We start from the raw sequence: 20107 nt of genomic DNA on the forward strand, positions 1-20107 counted from the left end.
AAAAATCACTGCAAAGTTTCTGCCTCCAAACGTTACTTCACTCGTACAACCAATGGATCAAGGTGTACTCGAGTCCATAAAAAGGGTTTATAGAAAGTCGATTCTTAGAGATCTTATATCGCAATCAACTTTCACAACTGAAGATTTTTTAAAAAGAATCGACATGACAAAAGTTGTCGACACCGTTTCATCTGCTTGGGGTATGGTAAAGCCTTCTTCCATTAGAAACTCATGGAAGAAATTAATGCCATTACAACAAAGCTCTTCCATGCAAAACATAGACCCTTCAGAAAAAACTCAAGACAACGAGTTTGTACAGCAATTTGCGAGATTAAATATCACATTTACAGAATATGATATTTAAAGATGGATGAGTTGCGATGGTCCTGGATATGAGCATATGGACGAGCAAGGAATTGTAGAACTGGTTACTGGGGATAACGAAAAAGAAGCTGTTGAAGTTGTTGAAGATGAAATTGGTGTTTACCAGCCTTCTAAGTGTCCATTTTCTCATGCTGAAGCCATGCAGAAAATGGACGATTACTTAGCTTACTATCGTTGCCAACCAGAAGCCACACCTGAAGATGTGTCAAAACTCATCCAATTTCGTTAGTTTTCTGCTAAAAAACGAGAAAGCACTGTAAAGAGTCCTAATAAGGACAAATCCGGTCGTAGGATTGTCTCGGATGCTGTTGTTGTTGATCGTGCGGTGAAGTTCATTGTTTATACTTTTTCAAAAAGAAATCTTAATTTAGTTAAAGTGTTAACAGTGTAGTTTTTTTCCATTAATTTTTAGCTTATAAAACTTTGTTTTGTTTAGTATTGTCTGTTTTAATTCTTTTTTCTTTGAATACAGTAAAATAAATTAAATTAACAGAAATTTTATAGTACGTTTTGTTATATACATTCATAATATAACTAAGGTAGACAATTTGTAAAAAAAGCGATATTTTGTTCTTATCCGGCCAAAGACAAATCCGGCCGTATTTTCAAAAAAATCTTGCCCAACTTGGCCGGATTAGCGAGGAAGCACTGTATTTAGAAATCAAATATTGTCTCATTATAAAAGACCTATAAGGGTTTTAAAAGTAATAAAGAGAAAGTTAAACTTTTTGAAATATTTTTTGTAAAAAAGAATCGAAAAGTCACAAACTAACAAAACTTTTTATTGATTAGAATAATGTTATTAAAATAATACTGATCAAATGACTAATCTATGTATGTTCAGTACTAGTAAATATGCAAATACAGGATATACTTTTCACTTTGTACTTGCACCTTTTAATATGAGGAGTTTATACAGATTAAATGTATAATACACTGTGGGTTTAACTTATATATTTAAAACTATTAAACTGTTTGTAGTTTTTTAGCGTTAAGAACTACTAAAAAACAAATAGTATTTTATAAAGGTAGTTAATATTAAAAAACTTGTAAAAGTTTCTTTTTGAGGGGTAGATACATTATAGCTTTTTTTTTAACGCATGCATTTTTACAATTTAGCTTTTTACGAGTAAATCTTTAAAGTAAATATATTTGCATATCTCAAGTGATTTATATAAATATAAATTGGAGTATTTATAACAATTATGGTTAACAAAAAGCAAAATGAGCTTCATTTAAATACAAGATAACGGCTATCCATAGCTTTGATATATTAAAATATTTTAAAATTCCACAATCTTAACAGCAATCCTGAAAACTTTAAAGTGGTATAAAAACAAATTATGTTACTTGAACCTGTTTAAAAAAATAAATTAACTACTACTTGTTTTTGAACTTAGCACTATGACAATCTTCTTTGCAATTTTGTCATATTTTTAGTTTTAACTCATATTTTTAACTCGGTATTTTCTTTTTTAATTTTAGTTAATTTTTTTTTGCGTTTTCACACCTCATTGACAGTTTTAATTTAAGTTAAGCCTAATGTCTTTTTACATTTTTACCATAATTGTTTCAGATTTAGTTATTAACGGATGATCTCTTTTCTTGGGTGAAACATTGCTTTGAAAATAAAACCTTAAAATATTGGAAGTTACAATCGTAGTTTATTTAGGAATAATTACTGTAATATTAGTTTTTTTTTGTTTAAAAAAAAAACAGCGTCTTTGTAAAACTCAAGTCCTCGGTCAACAAATTAATCAGACCATTAATAAATTAAATGATGAGTGTACATGTATTTTCAAGAAAAAAATATTTTTAACTCGTTACTTTTAGTGTCGAATTTACTTGTAAAAAAATCTAACAAAACGTATTTTGGTAATTTATAAAAACATTATTAAATCAAACTACAGATTTTAGGTAAGCTTACAAGCTAGTTTGTACAAATTTTTCAAACTTTTTTTTACTTTGTCACGAAAGCTTATTTGTCTAGTTCTAATCTGAAGTTTAATAACGAATGATTTGAAGGTAGTCTGCCATTTTTCATATAAGAAGTAAGTTGGACAACTTTGAATAGCTCGAACATAAAATGAAATTGGTTAAAAATACCATAGAAAAAAGATTTCTCAACTCTTTAAAAACACAAACAACAGATTCAGAGTTTTTTGTACTGTTAGAAAAAATTCAATTTTGTTTATTCAATTAGAATTAATTAATAGAACAAACTGAAGATTTATAGATATTACCTGGTCTAGATCCTCGACGTATATATCTAATCCCTGAACTGTTGAACCTATTGAAGTGTCTTCAGGTAATTCAGAACTGAATAAAGTCTCGGGTTGCTTTGAACTAACGTCGCCAGCAGTTTGAAGTCTGTACAAAAATATATGTATTTTAAAAAACGACCATTTTTATACATGTATCTTTCTATTTATCAATATATTAATAATATTAAAAAAACAAGTATGAAAAAAAAACACACATATCAACAAAAAGCTTCAACAGATACTAACTTGTAAAATATAGGATTATTGTCATCTACATCCTGAACATTTACAGTGACAGTAACTTCCACGCTAAAAGGATAGTTAACTTCGTCTTTTTTCGATTCAAATGGGTCTGGGTCTGGAACTACTTCTGTTGCCTAACAATTTTCATAGTAAAAGATTTTTAAATCACTTACACTAAAAAATAAACTTTACGTTTACTTTAATATTTTAAAATTCTACCAGATTTAAACTTAAAGATTAAGAATACAAAATAAAGTTGTGCAGAAATAATCTAGAAAAGGATGACGAAAAATATTGTATCTAATTATTATTTTTTCCTACAAAAGAAGAGTGTAGTGTGCTTTTTTAACTAGCTTGAATAATGATTTAACCTTTTATATTTTATTTTTTAGAAGTACCTAATGTTTTTTTTTTATATATAAAATTATTTCTTATCCAAATTAAGTTTATTTAAACTTACAGAAAGTATCGAAAAGAGAAGAATTACTATTATTTATTAAATCTCTTTAAATTATGCAAAAATTGTTTTAACTTGCAACCAAACTTTACAATTTATTAATTAATCAACATTGATTTTTTTAAACTTAATTATTTTTCTATAAAATAGTTTAATACAGATATAACTTTATGATCTGTAATTTAACGAGTGTATATATACTGAAAATTTTTGCTAGTATTTTAAAACACCTATTTGATTATATTTATTAAATTTATATATTTATTCTTAATATATTCAAATATATTAAGATTTGTTCAAATACAAAGCATTAAAAAGTTAAAGTACAAAAAATGAACTAATTGTTTAATTTACAGACTTATTTGTAAAATAAAACTACCTTTACAAAATTTTAAGTTTATTCAATTAATAAGTATAAAACAGTGCTTTATATTAGAACTTAGCTAAATGTGTGCTAACTTATTGACGTTTTAAGTTAATAACTAAGAAAAGCATTATTCAAAAAAACAACATAAAGCTTCAAAAAAAAGTGTATGTTAAAACGTTTGCATAATTGAATAAGTTGTTTTGTGTGTGATTTTTAGTTTTCTAATAGTTTAAGAATTAAAATATTAACTATAACTTTTTTTTAAGTCAGTTAATAAATACAACTAATTAGACTATAACTCTAAGCAAGTGTTTTCTATGAAAAATGGCTTTATATATTTGCTGAACAAAAATCTCAAATATTTTCCAACCAAAAATAATTACTTAGAAATAATTTAAAAGTAGTAAAAGCTTTTAGGTTTTTTTATTGTTAAGTTGTAAGAAAAAATTTTGCTTTTTATCCTTAGTTTTTTTCTTTAATCTACCCACAGTCTTCAAAAAATCTCCTAACTTTTTAGAGCGCTTTGTAGATTCTTTTAATGCTAATTTTTAAATTAACTTAATTATTATTTATAATCAAAAAGCGCTCAAAAATTTGGTTCAAGGACCTGGTGAAAAAACCTTTCGGTTATCGAGTCATACACCAGGATAAAGTTTAATCTCATGTCCAGGACAAAGGAAAAAGTATCTTTTTATTTTCTAACTTAATACTCAACTAAATGAACATCATCGTACAACTAAAACCATAAAAAAACAACTAAAGTTTTTTTTTTTCTTAATTTTATTAGTTTAAGCTTATAACAAAAAAAAACCATAAGAAAGTATGCTACTAATTTATTTTTGTTTTTAAATCTCCATAAAAAAATTGCATGTCTTACTTTTATTTGAAACTGAAGCTGGTCAGAGGAAGTCAATGATTCACGATCAATAAGTTTTTTAAGTTGTATAATTCCATCATTTGTAACTTCAAAGGTTTCAGTAATTACTGGTACAGTAGAGACAATTTCATAAACAATATCCCAATCAAGTTTGTAATCTTGATCTCTTGCTTGAACTTGTCCGATTTCGACACCCTCAAATAAAATAGCTTTGAAACTATTATTTTATATACGTTAATCATAAGTTGTATTTAAAACTGTTTATGTGACAGTCTAACCAACTTATTTATCGAAACTTATTGTAATAAATAAATTTTTTTTTCGTTACTTACTATTGCTTGATTTTCGTCAATATTTATAATTCCAGGCAGCTTTGTGAAAACAGGAGGACTGTCGGGTCCATCTCTAACTTGAAAGTTGACAGGTATTGTCACTTCAAACGTTGCTGGCCCACCACATTCACTTTCTTTGATGTCCTTTTCAAAAATAACACATACTTATTGTTCAAAAAATTGCATGTTTTTTACTTTTACGTAAGTTTTGAATTGGATAAGCTGTTTTTTAAAACTTTCAAACATGAATAAAACTTCAAACTTTACATCGTTAACAAACAACGCTTAATTTAGGTTTTGTTTTAGTATATCTAAATACCTTGAACGAATGTAGTCAACAGTATCAAAAAAAAAACTACTTCAAATTAATAATATTTGTTTTTAATTCTACTACCTGTAATATAATTTCAGAAACGATAGTTGGAGTAGTTTCATAGTCAAGTTGTACATCTTCGTTTTTAATCAATTGAACTTCCGTGGGCGACGTTTGGTTTGTTTTGTATTCTTCAGTTGTTTGCTAACAATTTTTTAATCTTTTACATTTTTATAGGTGTTTTTAAAGACTCTAACAACTAGAAGTGAAACAACTAACTGCGAAACTGTATGAATCCTTTTCAATTGTATCTAAATCAGAAACATCGAATGTTCCAAAAATGTCAGGTGTCCATGGATGCTGTTGTGTATGTTGATTACATAAAATACTAATTTTATATGTTTTGTTTATTAGAGATAACCAGAATGTACCTAAAACTGATAAAAATATTTTTTTGTTAGTATTTAAAACTAAAAACTTAATAAATAAAAACTAAATATTTTATAACTCACCTCATAAATATCAACTTCATAAAATATTAAGGAAACTGAAGGTGGATTATTGTTTGCATCATTAATGAACACAAGAGGAGTAACCTGTGATTGTTTATTATCAGTTTTATATAAATGATATAATCTATGTGTATTTTTTTAAGTTGCTGCCATAATAGCTGCTGGTAAACTCATATTGAAAATTGTTTAAAAAAAAAGGCTTTGTACATAATTTTCTAAAAAGTAAATATACAAATAAAATATTTTATTTAAACTTTTTGAAACTATAGTTTTTTTTTTTCTTTTATCTAATAAACTTTTAGTATAAGTAAAATGATTAATCACAATTTTTGTTTGACTTAACTTTTTATAAAGTCTTATCACAATATTTAAAAAATAAAGTTTTCTTATTTTAACTACTCAATTTAATCTTTGTTGAGCGTACTGATATTTATTGCTAATAAAAACAAATATAGTTTGTTTAGAACTAATAGGCATAAAAATATGTAAAGATATAAAAACTAAACTAAGTGTTAAACTTTATTCAAGTTATGCGTTTTGTTTAACGTACAACTTGCAGGCCGGATCTGGCGCGCAAAAATAAATCTCAAGCGTGTGACGTAACTCTACGTAATTGTGCTAACCAATTAAAACTCGGCTTTTACAAAACTTGTTTTTTTAAATGTGTTCTTAATTATAATTTCTCAGTACTTAGTAGTACTTATTAAATGACTGTTTTTGTTGCCATTTCACTTAGGAAGTCTTTCATTTTTTGTAGATGGCCCTGTAAAACTTTTTAAACGAGTCTCCGGCTTACAAAAAACTTTTTCTGACAAACTTAGCCCAACAACTAGAAAACTTGACTAGGCCTATTTTACAAGTAGGTCAAAAGATTAAAGTTCGAAAAAACTAAGCATGTATTTAAGTACAACTTAAAAGAGATAATCATATATTGTATATAAAACAAAGTTAAATTGTTCTTCATGCATTTAAAACAAAGCTAATAAGTTTTAAAATGACAACAGTAAAAGTTGAATTTTATAATTGAATAAAAAAAATAGATTAAGATTTATTAGTTGCTTTATTAAGTTTAAGAATTTAAGAATTTTCATCAAATCAATTAAAAAATTTTCAAACAATATCTAAACAAAACAACTTTAGCAACCTTACAGTCGTTTGAAAAAACTTAACATACCGATGTTGATTCAGGGTATGTGAATTGTGTACCGTCTTTTTTAGTTGCAGTCAAAGTGTAATCTATATTTTTTCTTTCTTCATACTAAAAGTTAGTTATAATGTTTTATTCTTTCTGAGTATTTTAAAAAGTATCAGCTTCTTTTTTTTTTAATTTAATACATTTTTTAGCTTTACTTTTAAAGTTAAAAGTTATATCATAGCTTCAAGATTATAGGGATGGTTAACAATGTTATAGATGGAAAAATTTTGTATAAACCATTATTATAAGTTATAAATCTTAATACCAAAAGTCTATAGTATTTTAAGAATAAAATTTGTAGATAATTTAATCGAGCCTTTCAAATAATATAGCTATCTATTAGTCTACTGGGTGTAATTTATTGATGTTGAGTAATAAATTGTATGCAAAAAAATATGTTTACATGATTTAATGTACCACTTCATTGCTAAAAACCATACTCTTTCCGTTTTTTTTTGAAAAGGAAATTAGTTAAACTTTTAAAGCATTGCTCATATAAAAACTTTTAATGTAAAAAGTATGGTTATTAGCAATAAACAGGTGCATTAGTAATAAATTATAGCTTCAAGATTATAGGGATGGTCAACAATGTTATAGATGGAAAAATTTTGTATAAACCATTATTATAAGTTATAAATCTTAATACCAAAAGTCTATAGTATTTTAATAAATTTTACAGTATTAGCTATGGAAATTATTTTAAGAAGTTTTAATGATTTAATCAGTTTCATATTTCTTTTTTATGTTTTTAAGTGTCATTTCATCTACTGTATGTTTTAATTTAAAATTAAATTTTATTCTTAAAGTAAGTTAATATAATTTAAGTTTTTATATGAACTTAGTCTTTGTTTTAATGGTAATCTTAAGCATTTTTTGCTACGGCTATAAGACTACTTAGATTTTGAATTAATTCCATACAAATTATGACAACTCATTTGTAATAAAACTGTAACATAACTACAAATACAAAAATGTTATAATTTTTATAAAAACAATTAAAGATTTTGTTTGAACTATAAGAAATACTGTAAAAATAAGCACATTTAAGTAAGCTTAAGATTTCGAAATATTTTCGATGTGTTTTTTTAACAAACTTACAATGCTTTAGCATAATTTACTAGAATTGTACTAGTTTATGAGATAAGCTACTTATAATTAATGGATAAAGCCACAATACTATATTTTCAAAATACTAGATTATTAGGATAAATTTTTTTTTAGTTTAGTAACAACTGCAAAATTAACTATTACAAATTTACTATAAAAAATACCATAGTTGTAGTTGCTAATAAAGTTTCAAGGTAAACAAAACAAGAATCTAAATGGTTTATAACCAAGCTTTTTTGAAGTTAAGTTTTTGTAAATTTAGTTGTCGTGCAGTCTTTAAAGTTTAAAACTGACAAGAACCAGCATATTTATCTAACGTAAGTAATAGTAACTTTTATAGCTCAACTGAAACTTGAACAAAAAATTCTAAAAATAAACAAGCTTACTCGAAATTTTTGTACAAGCTTTAGTTCTCCGTTGTTACTAGCTAATACATATTCTGCTAGAGTACCACCGACAGTAAAAGAAGCAATCGAGCTTGGGACATCAACTTCAGTTTTTAAAGTGTAAAACACATTTCCAACTTCAATGTCTTCGCAAAAAAGTGCATTATTTAAATTTCCTTCTGTAGAGGCTCCATTGTTTTCAGAAAAAACATCTGTATAAAATCATTTTATTATTTGAAGTTCTAGATTTAAAAAAAAAACAATTTCATTTTATTCATTTTTTCTTTAACGAGTATTTTAACAAAAAAAAAAATACAGCTGATATGAAAACTTATAAAATACATTAAGGAGATCGGTAAAACACGCAGCTTAAGCCTAGCAAAAATGCGTACCTTACAATTTAAATATAATTTTTACCCTTTTCATACCGAGCAATAGCTGAAATTTATTTATTTTTCATTAAAAGTACAATAAATCTACTGAAGTTAATTTTAGAAACTTGATCAAAATAAGTAAATTTGCAATACTTTTGTAAATCATTTTACTTTTTCTGATTGTCTGAATTAAGTTATTTCAGGTAGCTTAGCTTTTAATTACAATAATGTGATACGTAAATATATAAAAAGTAAATTTTATTATGAGTGCAATAATTAAACAATAACTTTGCAAAATAATAATTTTGCTAAATCTGCATTACATAATCGTATTGACATCATGTTTTCGATCGTGTAACTTCATAACTTAAATAAAAAACTATGAAAATAATTTCTAAATTTTGGAGTCAACTCCTTTTCGAGATTTAGTGCGTATCTTATTGATATCCCTACAGTTTTTGCATATTGTTGTGTTTAAAAGTTTTTCATGTTCAGGCTAGCCACAAAAACTGATTAGAAAACAAATACTTAAAAAAAAAATTAAATACCCTATATTTTAATTATTTTTAAAAAATTTTATACCCTATTGATTTCATTTAATAAATATTGATAAACATTGAACATAAAAAATTCGTTATGTTAAGGCGTATAAAATTAAAAACTACTATAACGGTTTTTGTTTTAATTCCTTATTTGTATTGAACTTCATAACTTTCAATTGTAAGTAAGCAGTTTTTTTTTGGAATTTTTTAACATTTTTTATAGGTATAAATGTGCCGTTTATTGTAACTTTTTTAAAACTCTTAGCACAGTTAATAGACTAAATTAAAATTATTAGGCTAGCTTTAAGTATGTGATTGTCTTACTTAAGTTTTTTGGGATTAAAATTAATACTAAATATAAACAAGTTTACCATCTGAAGATACTTTTGAATAAATTTGAACCAAAATAAATATTGATGAGTATAATTTCCACATTGTTTCAGTTTACAACCTTGTTATCTAATTTTTATGTACATTTGTTTAAAAAATTTGCCTAAAATAACGATCGGTTTACTTAAGCTAAAGTTTTCCATATCAATACTTTAAGGCATTAGAAAAAATAAATTAAAAAACATATAAAGTTTAAATAAAGTACTTTCATTTTTATTCTGTTTACTACTTAACTAATTGTTAAAATGTAGAAATAAAAACTTGAAAAATATTTTTAGGGTCGTTCACTGGAAAAATACTCGAAAGTTAGTCTTAGTTACAAACAAAAAACTCCTTAGTTTTTTTCTTTGTTGAATAAAACCAGTTTACAAAATATTTAACTTTTTTTAATATATTTAGACTTTAATTGTAAATTAAGAAAACCGTGGTTTTATACAAAACTTGATATGATTATATAAAATAAAATATTAAAAAAGTATGAATTTATATGTACTTTTCTGTTTATTTAACATGTAAAACAAGCAATTAAAATGTTAAATAAAAACTTCTTGAAATGCAATTATTCAATTCGTCGTTTACAAAACTAAATAACTCCTAAACTTAACTGTGTGCTGTTATTCATTAAAGAAGGTGTTGTATGAAAATTTTATTACTTGAATAAATATGTAATCAAGTATTTCATAAGTGAGTAACTAAGGTTTTAGTTTCTGACATTGAAAAAATGAAATGTATATCTATATAAATAACTAGTATAAAAAGTTTAATATTTAGTAATAACCAAACATGTCAATAAAAAAGCTGTTTTAAATGTGGTAATTGATAAATAAATATTTTATTTGAAACTTTTCAGAAACTTTTCTGTATTAGACCTCATAGAATTTATATATTTATCTTAAAAATTTCTTCACAAAAAAGCTGTTTAAAAAGTAGTATGATTTGTAATCTAAAACTTTTTTAGACTTAACAGTAAACAAAAAATGCAAAGTTTGTAAAGGAAAAAACTTTTGATGATTTTTTTTAAACTAACTTAGAAACTAATATTTTACAACAATTGAACAACAGTTTTGAATCATTAATGTAATTTAAAAAGTTGAACAGTTAATTTACAGTAACAATGAAGCTCGTAGAGGAAGTTTCTGTTAATACAGCATAATGACTAAATAAAGTTAAACATTAACAAACTAGTTTCAGAACAAATATTTAATTGTACTTTTTTAATGAAAACTAAATCTAAACATGCGTTATGTACAAAAGTTAAACTTAAAACAATTAAAAGAAACTACAAATATAATAGTATGGTATTAGTAACATGTTCTATTTTTTTTAGAGTTTTCTATGTTATTAACATTATATAATTATTTGTTATAACTTTAGCTATGTAATATATAGTAAAAAATTAATTTTATTTAATTACATCAATGTTTATTCACCTAACCCAGAACAAACAACTTTTTGGCTGCTATCAAAATATTTATTCGTACAAACATATAACTTTTCTATCAAAAAATCTTATAACGCTTATGTAGTACTTTACTTAGTATTTTTAAGTTATCCGTTTGTTTAACTTTGTTCCTAAAGGTATCTAGTCAAGTAAACTTTCTTTGATTTATACTACTGATTTCATACTCTACAGATTATAAGTTAGCTTTTCACTCAAATGTAACTTTTTGAAACTTATACGATAAATTCAATAATTTCTAATTTAAAAAAACAAACATGAGAATTTTTTTGCTGTTTTTTTTTTTACCTTAAATATTACTATTGTTTACTTTTTGAGCATAAGTTTGGTTAAAAGTCAAACTTAGTAGCTTATTTCAAAAAAAATATTTTGCTTGAACAACTTTTTTAAAGACATACTACATTAGTTTAAATAATAAAATATATATTTAATACAATTATGTTTTTGAAAACAAAATATTTTTATTACAAAATCAGACAATTACCAAGTTTCACCGCTGAACGGACAGCGTGAAACTTGGTAATTGTATGCTTTTGTAATAAAAATATTTTTTTAAATGTTAATCTTCAAACTGCATCGATTACTTTATAAAATTTATTTATACCATATACTTAGTTATGTTATTTACTAAACGTGCATTAAGTTTTCTTAAGTTTTCAACTAGTAAGAAAAAAAAAGTTCTGACATTGTTTTATAAGATTCTTTTATATTAGGATGCTTCTATAACGTTTTTTTTTTGTATTTTATTTAGTTATTATTCTGGTGATTTTTTATTTTCAAAACAAAACTTAGTTTAAAGTTAAACTAAAAACAGAAATCTTGTAGTAGTTAGTACCTAAAGTTGAATTAAAAACTGCTGTCTAGCTTTATGATCTATTTTTATGTGTTTATCATTACACAATTTTCCTTAAGTAAGTTAGTTTTTCTTATTGGGTAACCCGCGTAAACTTATATTAGTACATTTCGACGACCAAAGAGGTCTTTTTATACAACAGGTCCAAGGTGCTTTAAAATTATTTTTGAGCAAGATCTCTGTCCATTTTTAATGTGCTATAAGTTACACGTTTAGTTTGTTCGGTCCAATTAGTCAAACCCAGGATTTCTCAAACATTTTTTCATAAAGTCCCCTTTTTTGAAATAAAAAAGCAATGGTCCCCTCCGACAAGATTTCTCAAAAAACTACCATTGAATACGCTTAAAACCTTTTTTTTTTAATATTTACTGTAAGTTTTAAATTATTTCCTCATAGTCCACTTGTGGTCCCTTTACTACTCATGGCCCCCTTTTGGCCTCTTTGCTGCTTAGGGCCACAAGTTATTAACTAAAGTTATGCAATATTATATTTAATTAAGTAAGTCGTTTTATTTTTAAGTTGCAAGTAGTTTTTTTAAGATTGAAAGTTTGCTTTGTAACTAAAGCGTTTATAAAAGTTGATATACAGTTATGAAAGCAATAAATACTTAAATATTTCTTAAGTAAGATTTGGTAGTTTTAAAAGATTTATTTTTTAAATAGGCTCGCGATCAGCTGAAATTAGCTATGCGTGTTGTGATCGAAAACTAATTATGTACAGATTTCATAAATCTGAAAAGAAAGGCGATTACAGCAATGCAACAAAATAATAAATAAACAATAAATAAATAAAAAATAGCTAGTTTTGATTATTGTTTTTTAGTCTACTTTTCTCTCGTTTAAGTTTTTTTGTACATAAATGATCGCTATTTTTTGCGGTAATTAGCTCCTCCCGCTTATCAATTGTGACATTCAAACTCTCTCGTTCGCGGTTGCACACTTTCTTAAAATGTAGTGTTGGACAACCCCGGCTGCTTTTGCCAATATCCAGCTCGCTGTACAACAGAGAATGAAGCATTCGCTCGTCGCCCATAATCAAAACATGACCAAGCTAGCGAAACCTGCGCTGGGTGATTGTAAAGTACATAGTGTCGAGATCAGTTCGTCTCAATGATGTTGGTGATCTTTTGTTGACATCCAACTCTATAAGTGTGGTGAAGCAGTGTTAATGGAACGCTAATGTTGCTATAACAAATGTCTGTTTGTTTTGACTTGTGTGGCTTTCAACGTATTGAAATCTCGCAACTATGAGGCGAAGGCATCGTAGGTGAGAGGTGTTGATTTCCTTCTCTTGCACGCTCAACCAGATTCACTTTTCGCTACCATACAGCAGGGTTTTGCATACCCAGGCACCGTAAACGTTGGCCTTCGTACGAATACTTAACTTTTGGTTATCAAAAACTCTTGCAGTCAGAGTAGAGTAGAGTAGCAAATTTGTTTTACGCCTTACCAGTTCAAAAACTGGTTTCTTTGTTCAATGATGCTTTTGACGCAACATTGTTTATTATGTTTATATCTTTAAATTTTTGATTACCTCGCCATTGATATTGAATAATAGTAGAATGCATGTTCCGTGGACTTAAGTTTTTTTAACAATAGAAATCAGATTCTATTTGAATAAGAATTGAAAATGTTTGTTTTTTAATAAACGAAAGATCTATTCTAAGTGGTTGTAAAAGACTGTGACTGATTTTTTTAATGGTTCTTACCATTTTTATTTATATTTATCTAAAATTCAATCCTGTCCGGTCTTTAAAATCAAAAGAGGAAGACTACCTTCATCCCATTTTAATTTCTAAATAGAAATTAGAGGTCACTTTTAAGTTTTTAGTACATTTTGAGTAAAAATATTGTTTTTATTTTCCAGTTACCTTTAAAATCTATATTTTTTAACTTTCAAGCTATATTTCTAACCTTTAACTATATTTATAATAAAAAAAATTATATTCTGAATATTTATAAATTCTTTTTATATTTAATATTTAATAATCAATATCAATAATCCTTTGTTTACAATATTTTTATTGTAGAGACTCACAATACTAGATTTTTTTTGCTTAAAAAAATTAAAGCTGTTTTTGTCTCTATATAGAAGGTGTTAATAGCTAACAGCTTTTTAGTAGAATATAATATGATTTATACCTTTAAAAACCGAAACAGCGAATTAATAGAATTTTTTTAATGAGTTGTCTTTATTTTTTGTAAAAATTCAGATTTTTTCTAAACTTTATTCAAAACTATATAAAGCAGCATAATGCCAAAACGGTATATATATAAGTTAGATAGAGTTATTTATAGAGTTACAAAACTTGTTATATTAAATGTTGATAAGTTTAAGAGCTACTTGATTTTTTTTTATCATTTCAGATAAAGTTTTTGGAAAAAGCATTGTTATAAGCTTGATCTTTATAAAATATTGATTCTAAAATAATTTTGTTTAATGTTTTAGATCAGGGGTAGGCAAACTGCGGCCCGCAGGCCAAATGTGGCCCTCAAAGCCGAGATCTGCGGCCTGCGAGGTACTTTTCAGCTAAAAATATACTTTAAAAAAAATAAAAAAACAAAAGGTTTTGCATTAAAAACTTATAATTAAGCTCTTCATTTAATTAGTGCTCCTTACTAGTGCTATTATACTACTTATTTTGTTATATATTTGGTCTAAAATGGTATTTTTATAATAGTTACTATAATTATTATTTTGAAACTGCGGCCCTCGACGACTTTTTTTTTTAATTGTGCGGCCCGCTAGCAAATTTTTCTGATAAAACTGGCCCGCGAGTTACAAAAGGCTGCCGACCCCTGTTTTAGATAGTAAAATAAACTAATTGTTAATAAACAAAAACTGTACATTTTTTCTCTGCATTTTATACTGATGTAAAAATTCTCTTTAAATGTTAATCATAACTAAGTAGTATCTTGTTTTCTAACTTGAGTAATTTCAAATAGTCTTGGTTTTTATATTCTACTTTTGACCATTTTATGTTGACTATCTCTTGTATACTATGTACTATTTTTATAAACGTTTAAAAAAAAATTAAAATTATAAAATTATCTATAACTCAAAATAATGTCAGCAAAATTTTTTTTTAGATGTGAAAAAAAAATAGGTACACAGTATTATAACAACCTTAGGTTTGTATAAAAATAGTGGTTAGGATGTAACTTAAATTTATATGCCTCTATTAACAGTCTTGTTTATCCAGTAATTAGTGAGCTAATTAGTCAGACATTTTATGAAGGTAAGTAAATGTACAAATATCCTAAGGTCAGTAAAGTTATATCTCTATTTAGAAACAGGAAAGCTTAGGTCAATATAAGTCTTCGCTAACTCAACTAAAAAAATTAATATATACATTCAGGTTTTTGTAATAATTTTATTCTAATTATAACATTCTAACTGTTTATCAATTTTGATTTAGTACAATATGAGTCGGCAAACTGCCGCCCCAAAACAAAATTCCACAATTTACTTTTTACCTAAAAACAAGCTTTATTAATACAAAAAAATGTTAAGAACATTAAAGTTAAGCTCTTAATTTATTAATTACCGTTTACTAGCGTGCTATTGTTGCTTATTCCACTAATTATTTTGTTTAAAATAGTATTCATATAACTATTTCTACAGTTATTTAAGTTAACAACGGCATACAAAAGACTTCTATCTATACAGCGCATTCCGCGATTATTTTCTTTAGGAAAGTTGGTACGCGACTCATAAAATGCTACCGACCTTTGGTCTACATCTTTAGCTTCATATGAGTTCGATGAGGGTGTTGTCTCACTTGATAAGGTTAAAGCGGTATGTGCAGTCCTACTAGATCTAAGTAATGATTTAGATTGTGTAAATAGAGAGATACTGCTAAGGAAATAGAACTCTATAGTCTAAAGATAAAATTTATTTATTTTTAAAATCATATCTAGCTGAAAAGATTAGCTTATGATGTTTGCAGAGAATGAACCAGTTTTGACCCATATTTTGAACGTATTTTGACCAAAAATAAAAGCCTAAGATGAAGTTATAAAAATGCGAATTGTGAATTCTTAAATTGAAGATTTTCGAACAGTTAGTGATGAAGTTTGTGAAAAACATTAATGTTGGGTAAGCGATTGTCCAGTTATAAAACTTTAAAGACTAATTACTTTTACTTTTTAATAAAAAGATTATTGCTTAAATGTTTTAAAAAAGTTTGTATAAGTTGTGTTAACCATATACACTTTAAAAAGGTGTTGTACTTAAAGGCTTGCATATTATCATATTTTAACTATTACGAGTTTTATTTAACAAAATAATGATTTACTGCTAGTATATTTTTTGTGTTGTAGAAAAAGTTATTAAATGATTAATCAATAAAAGTTTCTGGGACTTGTATACTAATATTTATTTTGTCGTAATAACAGACAAATTTTTATCTTTGTTGATGAACTAGTATGATTATAATTTCTTATAAATGTAAATTAGTAAAAATAATATTAAAGTATAAAAACAATGTTTAAGCTTTTTGGTTAACAGTAGGTTGTTCTATTAACATCATTTCAATCGAGGTTTGTTTGAACTAATCTAGAAAACATTTTAGAAAAGAAGTGTATATGAAACTTAGTACAAACTTTTGAATAAGCTTTTATTTATGGTTTCTAAAAATGATCTAAATTCATTTTTAACATTTTTTTATGTTATTTGGCGGAGTTTTATCAGATTAATATTTACTTAAAACTCGATTAAGAAGTTTTAAAAACTTATTCTTTAAAATTATAAGTTATAAATTGTAGCAGTGTTTTTGTTGAACTGGTCTAGCAGATATTGTTACTTAGTTTATACGCGGGCCTGGCAATTACTGACTATAACATACAAAAACTATCACGGAAATACATCGCTTTTTTAAAGAAGTATCAATACTGACATAAAAGCAACTCAAACTCAAGCCTGTTTCAAGCGTAGTTTGAGTTTAAATACAAGATAGCTCTCTCGAAAAAGAGAAAATGCCAATAGCATTACAATGTTATGTTTAGTTTGACAAAAACAATCTATATTTTTTAATTTGTTGCATAAACGATTATAACTTAATTGCTAATTATCAAAAAAATTAATTTTATTTAACTTGTGGAAGAAGTTATATAAACCAAAGTGTTTTTGGTGACTCAACTTTTTTTATTTAAAACATCATCTCTTTGTGATTGGGCCTATGATGATTTTTTTTTAAATCAAGTCTTATTGTTACGTAGCTATTAGTATTTTTTTATGCAAAAAAAAAAATTGTGTTGAAAGCATCATAACAAACAAGTCAATAAAAAAGTTATATACACTAAAACTTTTGAAAAAAGATAAGTAAAGTTTCAAACAATCAGAGGCGCCTAGAATTTTCAGCTGACCGGAAAGCAAAAAAACAGCAGGGCGATTGCTACTATGAAGCCAGTTAGGTTTTCTTTTTGTTTTTTTCTGCTTCTCACTACCGCTACCTGTCAAGTGAGGTTCGGCAGCATAGTGGAAAATCCTTACCTGTATCCGTACCAGGCGCGATTGGAAATGGATTACATCAACCAATATGGAATCGGACCACGAACATACCACTGCGGCGGAATCATTGTGGGCAGACACTTCGTGTTGACAGCAGCACATTGCGTCAAACGAGAGCGTCTAGACACGAGTTACGTGTATGAACGAAGGTACGTGCTTCAGGTAACTCACATTTTCCTGGGAAGTCTGAGAACCGACCGACCCTAACAACGTTTGGCAGCACATCATGGTCACCGATCAGGACGCTTACGCGTTCAACGATCAGGACGCTTACGCGTTCAACGACCAGTACCGGGAGGCACAACCTGATCCAGACAAGTACGCAATCAATAACGACATTGCGCTCATTCGAACGCCGGAGACGATATACATCCACGCGGTCGGAGTGACGCCGGCGGTCCTCGGCAACCCGCTGAGCCGCAGCGGGACCGGATGGCAATGTGCCATAAGCGGGTGGGGACAGGCGACGATGGATCACGTGTTACAGAATTTAAAGTCGGACGAGTTGAGGCACGCCCAGGTCAATATTTTGAGCCCGGACAAGTGTGCGTTCTTCAGTAAGTACGGGGTCGACGGGCACATACGCAGGGAAATCGACTCGGAAATTTGCATCGAAGGTGAATACAAGAGAAGGCGTACGTTCGCGCAAGGCCGCAACAGGCATCATCTGAACCTCAACCACCCGGTCATGCGGGAAATGGCCCCCGCAACAATGAATGGAGACTCGGGCGGACCTCTGTCTTGCCACCCGCGCTCAAGGCACTTCTACGAGGGCCAGCACATGTCGGTGTACGGGGTGACTGCTCACGGCAACCGCTATTGGGCCGGCCACAGGTTCTTGTACTCTCACTTTACCAGGATCGCCGCCCACATCGGATGGATCCAGGAGCGGTTCGAGCAGCACAACGCGGCCATGCGCAACCTGCCGGCTAACGACGCAGCTCGCGCCAATCACATCGACGAGGTGGTGCTTCTCGACGGAAGGCACGCAACGATGGGCCAGTTTCCGTACCAGGTGGCCACCTTGTCAGAAAAGCTCGTCGCTTATTGTTCGGGAGCTATTCTCAACAAGTGGTGGGTCGTGTCTGTTTCGGGCTGCTTCGAAATAAATAATACTATTTCAGCCGGTGTGACCGATGTATATGTCGACGAAAATAACGAGTACCAGGAAAGGACTTGCGTTAGAGTCGAGGTCCAACAAAATGTCGAGCTTTGCAAAGTTGACGAACAGTACAGTTTCCACGGCGATTTCGTCCAACCGATCCAGCTCTTTCCGCTCTTTTTCAACGAGAACCCTAGGGAGTGCGTGGCCTCAAGCTGGGAGTATCCTGATAATGCGCTGCAGCTCCCGGTTTCAAATTACCTGACATACAAGGAGGTTCAGTTTAATCAGTTCGGCGAGCCGCTGGAGGTGGAAGAAAACAACCGGTTCGACGCCACAGTGAGGACGGGACCCGGCGCTCCGCTCGTTTGCACGGCACGGCTCCAACCCGAGGCGAAAACCGAGGTAAAAGAAGGTCGGTACCTGGTCGGAATAAAAGTCGTCAGGAGGAACCAAGGGCGGCTGGAGAGCGCGGGGTACCTGAACGTCAGGAGGCACAACTTGTGGATAAGGGAGATCATATCGATATAAATATTTAAAAGGACGCCACAACCTTATAAATGCTATGATAAGTAAGCAAAGTTTTAAATGCAATAAAGAAAACAAAAGTGTAATAACAATTTTTTATTGAATGTTGTACTTCAAAATTAATTGGTTGACTGTCTAGAGCAGGGTATTCCATACTCATTTTTATAACCGCTTATTTTTACAAAAAGTTCAAAAATGATTGTCCCAACTAATTACAAGCCCAACAATATCTAGTTTAAGCTTCGAAATACTCGTTTAATATACCTAAAACCTTTTATTTTTCTTCATTGAATATCCAGAACATATGGTGTAATTTTCCAGTTTCTGATTAAATGATTAAATGTATGTAAATTTAAAGTACCCTAGAAAGTAGGAATGTTCTTCAGAGAAAAGTTTAACTATTGTTAGATACAAGGCACCTTTTTAAAGGCTAAAAATATGATTTTAACTGATAACCTGAAACACATTAAGTTAGATTATTCGCTAAAAAATATCCCTATAGCAAATAGGTTGACATATAAACAGACAATATGTCAGAAATTGCAAAACTTTATCCAAAATCTCCGTTAGATGGCTTTTTAGATTTTAAAATATGAGGAAGGTGCATTTTATTAAGACAATAAAGACAACACTTATTTTGGTTTTCCTACCAAAAACACTGCACTTGAATGCGAATACCTTAATTATTTGAGCACAAATTATATATTCTATTCAAGTCCATTGAATTTAGATGGTGTTAGTCGTTTTTTCCAAAAAAAAAAGATGTCTGCCGATATAAAGTGAAAAAAAAAATTTAAACGGACTAATTATTTCCATTGAAAAAATTGAAAATCTGTACCTTAATAACAAAAATGAACATATTAATTTAATGAAAAACCTGTCTAAGCAGCAATAATAAAATAGCTTCTACT

General features: G+C 28.4%; 1 protein-coding gene across 1 annotated transcript; it reads right to left on the reverse strand.

The window, feature by feature from the left end:
* Positions 1-1725: 1725 nt before the first annotated feature.
* Positions 1726-13087, reverse strand: LOC145841355 (cadherin-related family member 1-like). The gene is made up of 11 exons (XM_082948717.1): positions 12973-13087; positions 8510-8649; positions 6924-7007; positions 5750-5833; positions 5517-5597; positions 5319-5441; positions 4925-5068; positions 4593-4787; positions 2895-3025; positions 2628-2754; positions 1726-1740 (listed from the first exon to the last, which is right to left on the reverse strand). Exons 1-11 carry the CDS (start codon positions 13085-13087, stop codon positions 1726-1728), a joined length of 1239 nt encoding a protein of 412 aa, XP_082804843.1.
* Between the last annotated feature and the right edge of the window lie 7020 nt (positions 13088-20107).

This window comes from Thalia democratica, chromosome 7 (assembly GCF_965202585.1).
Source record: "Thalia democratica chromosome 7, ktThaDemo2.hap1.1, whole genome shotgun sequence".
NCBI classification, from domain to species: Eukaryota; Metazoa; Chordata; class Thaliacea; order Salpida; family Salpidae; genus Thalia; species Thalia democratica.